Genomic DNA, 10,970 nt, shown 5'->3' with positions numbered 1-10,970 from the left:
GATGCATTATATTGAGAGTGGTCGAAATAGCATATTCTTGTTCGTCGAAGAAAATAAAAAGCTATAATCTTATTTTATTTCTCCAAAGGTCTTAGGGAAAATAAATTTTTTTGTTAAGTTGATTATTTTTTTGATTATGAGGAAAGGCAAAAAAATATAATGAAAGAAATATGTTTTTGTTATGATTATGAATATGATATATTGTTATTAAGTGAAAAATTTTAATGATAAAAATATAAAATCAAATAATAATAGATCTAAAGATTATTGTGCTTACTTTTCAATATTATTTAGAAATCATTTTCGATCATAATGAGATTCGAAATTTATAGTAATATCGATCGGTACTCTTTTTTTTCTTCTTTTCCTATCATAGAGGATATAAGTAATTAAAAAAATTTCTCCCATCAAACTTATTTCGTAAGTAATCCTATCATAATGTTTTGCTCGATGACCATAATCAGAATCCAATCATATCCATAATATATCTTATCTAATTAAATAGGATCAAATAATTTAATAGTCTAAATAGCATATTTCGAAGAAAATGGAAACAAAGAGAAAATAAGAAAGCTAAGATCTTGTTTTATATCTCTAAAGGTTTTAGCGGAAAGAAAAAAATTTGTTATATTGATAATTTTTTTTCACTATGAGGAAAGGTAAAAAATAAATAAAATAAATATATTTTTGTTATGATTATGAATATATATATATATATATATATATATATATATGCTTTTTATTGGTAACTTACGCTATATATTTATTTGAAAATTCTCTAAATTTTTATTTTTTTTATTAAAGCTCTTTTTATTTATTCTTATAATATTTTAAAAAAATGATTAAATTACCCCTACATCGGTTAGTTGCCCATCGCATTCGCCATTGCATGCTCTCTCTTGTCATCATCGTCACCTTCGTCACTATGAGGCCCCTCCTACCATCTTTATTGGCTTTGCTATCGTGAGGCTCTCATCCTATCGCATTGCCTTTAACCAATGCCCTGTCTTCCTTAACATCTCATTGCTCTACTCATTATACTTTTCCTTGACATCGTCACCTCGATCGTCAATCCTACCTCAGCGATCGCTAAGTTTGCTCAACTCATTAGCCTCTCCAAGCCCAAGCCTCATGTCACCTTTGCCACCTCTAAAATTCTTTGGGCTTTGCTTTTAATCACACTTGCTTCACCGTCTGTCATCTTGTTTGCTCCCTCTTCGGGTATATTGCATAGAAAAAGGAACGAATGCATACTAGTGTAGAGCCCACTTGCCTCATAAACTTATGGACGTAAAACACAATGTGTAACGAGCAAAGTGAGTCGAGAGGAAGGTGATGATGATAGGGTCTCACAACAGGCAACAACAACCGTAATGATAAAGAGCAAGAGGTCAAAGAAAGAGAGGAGGAGAGACAAGAGATGTGAGATCGCACAGGCAATAGGCGGCAAGCGAATCCCTTCCCAAAGAGGTGAAGAAAGGTTAGCATAAAAGAATTTGGTCTTTTAGAAAAAAAAAAAATTCATAGGAATAAATGAAAAAAGAGATACTAACACGTGAAAAAAAAAAGAATAAGCGGCTTAAAAAATAAAAAATCCTATATTTATTGACTTCTCATACATGTATATTACATATACATTATGATCCTCCATTTAAGACATGCAATTGCAAACAAAAAGTATTAGACCTAAATATAAAGATCATATTAATAATGTTCAATAATTTTTTAAAACATAAAATAGAAATTATAAACCTACAACACATGATGAAATATCATAATTTTGAACTTAATGGCATAATTATGATGATATTTGAATTAAAAGTCATGCATGAATAACATAAATTTAATACTATAAATCATGGATGAGACTCTACTTATACAGCATTCATGAACAATGATTAATTGGGATTTAGGTTAAATAGGTCTTAGAACTTTAATCGAAGTATTATGAACAATAAACCAAACCATTGCATTGTTATTATCATGTACGCCAAATACATCGGAAAATTAAACCAGTTAATTGAATCAAGAATCAATTGTGACTCGGTACCGTCCAATTTTTCGAATTATTATCATTATTATTATTATTATTATAAGTTATGGATTATTTAGAAAGAGAAATTTTGGTAGTCCATATTAATGTATTCACTGTATTCTATTAGCTGACGTGGAAATGTGCAAATGCATAATGACACCATTGAGTGTGAAATATAAATTGGAGTAAATGTTCTTAACCTAACACTTCAGAGAATCAAAGAAATGGAACATTTTGTTGTACTTAAAATAAAAAGATGATTGTTTGCATTTGTTGATACTATTTCCTTATAAATATATAATTTAGTTTCGAGATCATCAATTATATTCCTAAGAATTTTTTTTTAAGTATAAGTGACAAAAATAAAATTCAAACTCAAAATCTTACAATATACTATCAAAGTCCTTACCACATCTAAGGTATGAATTTTAATTATTTTTAGACGATCAACATATAATATATATAATGTGATGAGGATATTCATCAAGAAGGATAAAAAATAAAAAGAAGATGGAAATATTAATTTCATTCATTTAGTTTGGATGTAGGATAAAAATAAATGAAGATGTAAATATTATGGTTAGAGGAAGGATATCAATTGGTACAAATGAATCTAAATAGAATCCTAGGGAGATGTAAAAGAATTTCTTTCTAAAAATAATATTCTTGATTTGATTAGAGATATTTTTTATTGCAGAACATAGTGAGTATCTTACCCTATATAATTGAGATATTATCTCTTTTTAAGATTGCAGTCTAAGCTAAGCATTATTTTTCCTGCAAAGCTCTCTAACCAATATTGTCTTTCTATGAGAGGAGCTTTTCTTCTCATTTCTTTTTATTGTGCAAATGCAGATACTACTGCTGGAGTCTCTAAAACTATTCTCATCCAACTTTTCATGTATGTTGCAAGTGTGATGAGTCCCTCTCAACACCCTGTAAAGGTGAGCAAAAAAGTTAGGTAGCAGATGAGAGATACCTTGTTCTGTGACCATCACTTCTTTCCCCCATGATAGACAGAAAAGTTCAAGGGATGATCTTTCAAGGCCTGAAAGGAATGGATGTGTGACTCAGAGAGGCAGCTCTTTCATGTCTCAAACATCATGCATGTTCTTGAGTGTGCAAAATGGAAGAAATCAGAATCAAAATTCCATTGTAATACAGAAGGTGAAGTTTGTTTATCCATTGATGAAATATAAGAAAAGAGAGTAGTTTAAAGACCTATAGAAGGATAAATTTTGCTTCAATAGATACAGATTAGCTTTGATCTAATTGAACAAAAGTTTTTTGTGGTCAGAAAAAATTATGAATCATTTGGTTTAGAGAGCTTTTAACTTCTGATGAAAAAAGGACAACTTTAAATTAAGATTACATGCAGCATGTATACTGCACAGCACTTGGTTATAGGACCTGCATATATTTCATTTGCAAATCACATGACATTACAAAGAAATAATGAAACAAAAGAGATGAAGATAGTTTTGGTAGAATGGAATTTGTGGGACTATGAACTCATTGTCTGGAGTTCACAAGTCAATAATACATTTGTTGGATGTTTTACAAACAATGTGAAGAATCTTACAACTTTTTGTCTTCTTTGTCCACAAATTGACATCACACCTAAAAGGATGACTTATGGCATGGCATGGCATTCTAGATATTTAGATGTGCTTGGCCAAAAGACAAACCTATCAAATAGGTGGCATCCAGAATAGTTGATAATTACCTTAGGAATGAATCATTGCAAAGGGTCAAATCACCTAAAAGGATAAACATTCTTGCTTTGGTACATCCTGGCTTTTGAGATGAAGTTGCTGTGTATATTTGTATTGCATTCTTATAGATAAGGTACAGCATAAAATTTGACTTCAAATTATCCTTGACAAAAATATCAATTATTTATTAATAAATGAGACTAGGTGAAATAGTTTTCCTTTGGAATAAATAAGCAAATTATATGTCAATATTTAGATGATGCATTGCTTCTAGAGAGCATGCTTAGAAGTCAAGATTTGGCTGCTATGTGTTTGATCCTAATTAGGCACTGGGTTATACTTTTCATTACCTATGTCAAGAACATTTTTTTTTTTTCTGTTTACAAAGTTATTAGAGTGCTAGATAATATAACTTTATTTCATAAATAGGAAGATTACTTTCATGACTCCAACCCTAATCAATTTTAATCTCAAAGTAGGAATATTGTTTCCAAGTCTTGAACTATAGTAATCCAGCTCACAATCAAATAATGGTACTATGATGTCAAACCTCATCCTCTTAGTGTATAAAATAATTGACAACTAAATCAACTAATTCAATTTAATAAACTCTACCTTGAAAGAGACTCCAATTGTAAGAAGGATTGAGACATTTGACAATAGTATTTTTTTTTCTTTATTAAGAGTCTACACTTAAGAAAACATTCTATCCAAATCAAATTCTGTCACCTATCAGCCAAAACTTTTGGTTGGTATGCCTGATCATCACAGCAGAAATTTCTGATAAAGATGTTGATGTTGCCAATTCATGATTCCTCAACTAACTGTTCTCATCATCAATAATTGGTGTCTTCAAAAGTTGCTTCCAAGAGTAATTCTTAAGCTTCAATGAATTATTGTGTTTCAATGTGAGGGATTCTTAAACTTTTATTGCTAAGCAACAAAGCTGCTGTTATGGCTCTTTCAGGTTGAAATAAGGAGACTGGAACAAGAACAAATCAATTAGGGAACCTCTTTTGTTACTTGTCAGTAACTCAATGGCTACTGAAAGAAAGCTTGAAAGTTCAGATATCTTCTAAAAGTTAAAAGTCAATTATTCAAATCAAAGTTTGTCAACATTTGCCATTAATTACACATCATAAGAATCTTACATGGATTAAGTTCATTACAACCTTTGCAAAATAAATTGCTAGAACTTATCCAAATTAGTTGAGTGAGTTGACATGAGTGCAGCTTAAGCTACAATGTGATTGTTAATTATGTCATCTATTGTTCCTTTCATCAGCTTGTAATATAGAAGTCACATAAGACTATTAGGGACTAAATCAACACCAAAACAGAAGCACATTGCCATTCACTTTGGATTTGATGTGCAAGTAATATTTCATTAGATAATGGTCAACTAATGACAAACAATTATTTAATTCCTAGCTTCACTTCCCCACAAATAACATTATATGACCTCACACAATAAATTGAATAATAGAATAACATGAAAATAATTCTTTTGTGGATTCTTCTAAATGTTCCATAAGTATGTTATTGAGCTCATATATGCAATTTTTGTAGATACTATTTATTTGCATTGAATCACACATCCAAGAATTTTTCTAGACTAACATATACAACATAGCACATCACTTGATTGGAATGTGGAAAAGAAAAAGAAAATATCTTTTATTTCCTTTTTTTTTTCTTAATTCCTTTATTCCCCAATTATTACTTTCTATGTTATTAATTATCACTATAAATACTTTTTTTATATTTCTTTTCCTTTATTAACCTTAACCACAAATTTACTCTTACAATAATCCCCATCATAAAAATTCCAAAAAAAAATTTATTTTGTGTTTCATATTTTTATTTTTTAAAAAATATTATGCATGCTTAGGTCAGAGAAGTACATCAGAAAAGCCTCTATCTTGTTGTCATGACACATGATTGACCTGCATTCATACACATCAAGTCCCCCTAATCTTAAAGCACAAACACCTGCTGAGGACCGACCGATACCCACCACACCACTTTTGATTTCCATCGTGTTCTTCCTCTGTCCCCCATTTATTATATTATCCTCTTGTCGACGATATCCTTTTTTTAGCCTATGGATTATATTATATGATTCACATATGTATTAATTATATTTACAAAACGGTAAAAAAAGTCGGTCCAATCCGGTTCGATGGAGCCGACTCGGGTCGGTGTAGACCTAAAAAAGAACGGGGTGGAATTAGAAGAGGACGGTTCGGTAATAACCCGTGCCTTTCAAGAAGGTTATTCTCACCACCTTTGTCTACGGTCAGCTGTGGGCCGTAAGGGTGGGGCCCGGGTTTGTAGACCGGTTGACCAATGGACACGCCCCTTCACAAAGAGCTTGGCCGTTAAGAATACGCCGCCACGTTGGTTCGGTTCGTCCCCATGGGAACTGGCTCGTGATTGGATCGATAACATCGTGTCGTGCCATGTCATACGTACGTTGACGAGTCACGTGTCATCGAAGCTCGATGACCTTGACGCGTCCCCGTGGAATATGGTATCCCGTCGCTACCCCTGGTTGCTATATATCAATCGATGTTGTTTTACCCAACGCCAAATTAAGGCAGAAGCAACCAACGGAGAGAGAGAGGCCGGTTGGGATATCCAATTCCATCGTTCATGATGATGGGGAACGTCGGTGATGGCTGGAATCGGGGGATAACGTATTGGCTGGCGGAACAGCCGGCCATCGTGGGGTTCCGGTGGAGCCACGTTTACGCCTGGGGCGCCACCTGGTCCTTCCTCGTCTCCTCCCTCGCCGCATACGCCGCCCTAGCCCTCGCCCTCGACCTCTTCCTCCGCCTCTTCCGCCGGAGTCGGCCAATCCCCTTGGGGCCCCTTCCCGCCCTCCACTCCCTCGCCATGGCCCTGGCCTCCGCCGCCATCTTCCTCGGCCTCCTCATCTCCGCCGCTGCCGAGATCCGCGACGCCCGCTGGTGGTGGCGCGGCCGCTTCCGCACCACCGCGTTCGAATGGCTCCTCTGCTTCCCCCTCGGCACCCGCCCCTCCGGTCGCGTCTTCTTCTGGTCCTACGCCTTCTACCTCTCCCGCTTCCTCCACCTCCTCCGCACCTTCCTCTTGATCCTCCGCCGCCGCCGCGGCGCCCTGCCCAGCGTCTTCCGCCACTCCGCCCTCGTCTGCATGTCCTTCCTCTGGCTCGAGTTCTCCCAGTCCTTCCAGGTCGTCGCCATCCTCTCCGCGACCCTCGTCCACGCCGTCGTCTTCAGCTACCGCTTTTGGGTCGGTGTCGGTCTCCCCGCGGCCGCCCGGAGCGGGGCGATCCTCGTGCTCGCCTGCCAGGTGGCGCTGACCGGCTGCAACGCGGTGTGCCACCTGGGGTTCCTCCTGCTCCACTTCGCCAAGGGCGGGTGCAACGGCATCGGCGCCTGGGTCGTCAACTCGGTTCTCAACGCCGCGCTGCTGCTCCTCTTCGTCGACTGCTACGTCAAGACGGTGGTCAGGAGAAAGAAAGGCGAAAGCTTGGAGGATGACAACGGCAGCAGCCACCATTTCGGTGGCCATCATCATCACTATCAGAACAAAGCTGAATTCTTTGAGGCGAAGAAGGAGCAATGAATCATTTAGCGATCTAACGAAGAAAAAAGAAGGGGGAGGACTTGATTCAGCCTCAGTAAGTTCTCTCCTCTGTATAGATTAAAATCTTCTTTTGTAACCAAAGAATTAGAGTTCAGATATATGATCATAATAATTGTAGGGGAAGAAACAAAATTATCCCCTTTTAGTGTAGATTCAACAAGTACATCAAAATGAGTTCCATGAAGGAGAGCACTTGATTCTGCTCCACTTGGTTCTATCTGTATACAGATCAAATAAAAAATTCTTCTTGAATCTTTTTTGTGCTTTTTCAACCTAAGGATTATAATTTTATAGAATTTTGAGGGGAAAAAACACAAATTGATCAATTCAATTGTGGATTCCTGTGGCCATACTGATGCAAAGTGCCCCAAAATCACTGTTGTTTTTTTCTCTCTATATTTCTTGCTTTCTACCTAATTGGAATCAATCCTCTGATTTCATCAATGTGTGTGGATGACATCTTTATTTTGCAGTAAACAAAAGAATTTGCCCCTGCAAATACTACAACTGTAGAAGCATCTCACTCTTCGAGTTTTTTTGGTCAGCTAAGCTATTAGTGTCTTCCCAGATGGATCCAAACTTGGGGCTCTTTTTGCTGTACTTGTAAGCAACTTGTTCTGCAACCTTGAGTACCATAGTCCGTGGCATGCCTCTTCTTCCACTCCTCTGCTTCGTCTGGAAGAAAAGATGAGACTCCAGAATGTAAACAATTTTGCAGAGAGAGAGAGAGAGAGAGAGAGAGAGAGAGAGATAGCAACAAAAATCTTCCGTTGCATGTAATAACTCTCATGTTTTTTTTGCTTTAATGCACCCACATACCCACACATCTATCTACAAGAACAACCTTTTTGGTTCAGTTCCAACAGTTTACTTGCAGCATTTAATGGTGGGAGGCCATTGGGACCAACTCAAGAGCACAAGATAGGTAACAACAGAGAGGCAAATAATAGTTTAAGCTTCTCCATCACATAGTTTTCTTGGCAACTCTGTGGCAGGCAAATAAAACAAAATCTGAAGCATAAATGACTGTTTTTGCCTCTTGTTTTCTCTGTGTTTCTTCCTCTTCTCTTCTGTATCACATCTTGTCTTTTCTTTTGATTAATTGATGGACCAGCAACCTCATCCTTCCCTAAGAAAACCTGACATATGTGTATACTTAATGGTGCCCACATACAGTGAAATCTACTAGAAATTTGATCTTCTCCATTCTGGTGGACAAGAAAGGAGTCTTCAGGGCAGAATAAAGTTGACCTTCTAGACCAACACCAACTCAGCTGTGGAATAAACCATGTAATGGAAGCAAAGGTTGAGGGAGTCAAAGACGCCAATATTGACCATTGTGCACCCAGTCACAGATTCAGAAGGGTAAAGTCCTTCCCATTGTGTGCAGTTTGGGGGATGCATTTGTCTTTTCCAGTGAGAAAAGAGATTCTTTGAATTCTTTCATGTTCAGAAACCTCTTTCCCCTTAGATTTCGATTCCATCAATGGCTATTGTGATTTTAGTACCATATGGATTTCATCCATCTCAGTTAACCCACTGATTGAGTTGAATGGTGATTCACTTGTTCATGCCTACTCATTATAATGAGATGGAAGCAGTCGACTTGCAGCAGAGTAAGGAAAGAAGAAAGACTCCCCATCTTCCAAAGAAGTTCCTTCTCACTCAGCTCAATGTCGTCGAACAACACTGAATCTTCCTGAAGATTGTTTCACCTGAGTTTGGTTCTGTTTTGTGCTCTGACGAACAGAGCGATGGTTGTTTCAGACTGCTTGGTTGATAATGTAAATAAAAATCATGTCTAATCTGCAAGCTTAAGATCTTAGATTAGAAATTAAAATCACGTTATGAAGGTGATTGCTTCGAGACATTAGTCATTGCATCCCTGTTTGGGCGAAAGCATCAAACAAAACCACCACATCTCCGTCTACATTCTAGCCGAACTTTAGCCAAAGCATTCGAGAAAAGGCACAGATCAAAGCACAACCTAATCCCTTCTCCTACTCAACCATTCTTACAGATCCAATATATACACAGGCAACCTCGTCCTTGGCCATCACACAAACGACCTCGCCCTCCTCTTTGCTCCCGCTACACAGCTCCTGCTCCTCCTAGCGAACACCAAGCTCGACCCGACCTCGACGTCGTCATCGAAGCTGAGACACGGCTTGTCCTCGTCGATCCTTCCGATGGCCATGCTTTGGCTCTTGCGCACCGCCGGCGCCGGCGCCGCCCGACGAGGCAACGTGCGGGCCCGGGCCAGTGACGCAGCCCGTATCAGCTCCCTGAGGTCGTCGTCGTCGCCCGCGATCGCCCTCGCCGGCGGGAAGCTGTAGTTTGTCGATGCCATCGCCGGGTACGCCATCGCCGCACCATGCTGCATGTGGTCAGCGAAGGCGTTGAGACCGCGCACGTACATGTCGCGCGCCCGGCACAGCATTCGGAGCGGCGCCTTCATGCAGCGCCCGAGCCGGCTCGACGTGCCCATGACTGAAAGCTCTTGTTACACAACTGTAGAAGACGAGAGAGTGGAAGAAGTAAGAGAGAGCATAGAAAGAGTAGGGTAATGAAGTGGTTGGATTAATATAGAAAAGAGGAGGCTCTTTGTGTGGGATCAAGACAGGTTTTGAGGATTCCTTTTGGATGTGAAGGGATGAGGATAAGCACGAACGAGTTGGCGGGATTCGAAAGAGCAGTACCCCAAACCACGGCTTCCGAAAAGCCACACCGACTCCTCGCCGCCCCCAGTTTTGCAAGCTACAGCTCCACTTTAGTACAATATAGATAACATTGTGGGCGAGGAAGAGAAGCTTTCAGAACCCAAAAATCAACGATTCTCTCGTGATTTAACTCCAAATCAAAATTCTATGCCTTTTATATACCCTTTCACGTAAATTCGATTTTTTTTTATATCTAAAGTATTTTCCTTTATATATATCTCTCTCATCAACAATTAATATATCTCTCTCATCTGAGGCTTTATCTCTGTCACATTTTTGTGGAGCTAAGATGAGATTACCACACAGAAAAGAAGAGACTTCTGTGACGCTACGGTCAATTACAGGCGTCGCTCCCACACTGCGAGCCATTAACTATTGTTGACTGCTATGAAGAGACCGTATGATATGATGACGGTGATTCTTTCACTTGAAGACGTCGAAATGCCATGGCCGGATGTGTTGCAATGAGGAGATGGCGATACGTAGCTTGACAGAAGCCATGTACGTATTATTATGAGTTCATCTCGTGTTATTCTGGAAGATCGAAAAGTCGAGTCATTGTTTGCGTGGTCATCATCAAAAAAGGTGGGAAGAAATAATTGACGGTCAGTGATGTGGCACTTTGACGATGCATGACGTGGGGACTTGGCAGTCTTGCTATGACCATCGCCGCCGCCGCCGCCGCGCTTACGTGATCGTGTCAGCGCCGATGCACCTAGTGACGGTGATCTCTCAGCTTTCTCCGTCCACACCACCTGATCCATCTCTTTCCAACACTGGCCGCGCAGCGACCTTCTCTTCTGGAATCACTTCCCACCTCCCCCGTGGGAGAAGCCCATCCCACCGCCGCCACTGGCGCAGGCGAAG

The 10,970-nt window shown here is 39.0% G+C and overlaps 2 protein-coding genes across 4 annotated transcripts; one reads left to right on the top strand and one right to left on the bottom strand.

Moving 5' to 3' along the window:
• Positions 1 to 6,332: 6,332 nt before the first annotated feature.
• LOC103999103 (fatty acid elongase 3-like) lies at positions 6,333 to 8,239 on the top strand. 3 transcript variants are annotated; one of them, XM_065126915.1, is made up of 2 exons: positions 6,333 to 7,417; positions 7,952 to 8,239. In XM_065126915.1, the coding sequence occupies exon 1, from the start codon at positions 6,406 to 6,408 to the stop codon at positions 7,360 to 7,362; it is 957 nt and encodes a 318-aa protein (XP_064982987.1). In that variant the 5' UTR covers positions 6,333 to 6,405; the 3' UTR covers positions 7,363 to 7,417; positions 7,952 to 8,239. The 3 variants fall into 3 exon arrangements, with proteins under 3 accessions (XP_064982987.1, XP_018686620.2, XP_009419034.2); XM_018831075.2 differs by having other exon boundaries at positions 7,929 to 8,239; XM_009420759.3 differs by having other exon boundaries at positions 7,857 to 8,239.
• A 1,200-nt stretch (positions 8,240 to 9,439) lies between these two features.
• On the bottom strand, positions 9,440 to 9,871 carry LOC135622096 (uncharacterized). The gene has a single exon (XM_065123735.1). It carries the CDS (start codon positions 9,869 to 9,871, stop codon positions 9,440 to 9,442), a length of 432 nt encoding a protein of 143 aa, XP_064979807.1.
• Between the last annotated feature and the right edge of the window lie 1,099 nt (positions 9,872 to 10,970).

Source organism: Musa acuminata, chromosome BXJ2-9 (genome assembly GCF_036884655.1).
Source record: "Musa acuminata AAA Group cultivar baxijiao chromosome BXJ2-9, Cavendish_Baxijiao_AAA, whole genome shotgun sequence".
Classification (NCBI taxonomy): Eukaryota; Viridiplantae; Streptophyta; class Magnoliopsida; order Zingiberales; family Musaceae; genus Musa; species Musa acuminata.
The sequence above is the reverse complement of the archived record's forward strand: the minus strand, read 5'-3'. Positions and strand labels throughout refer to the sequence as shown.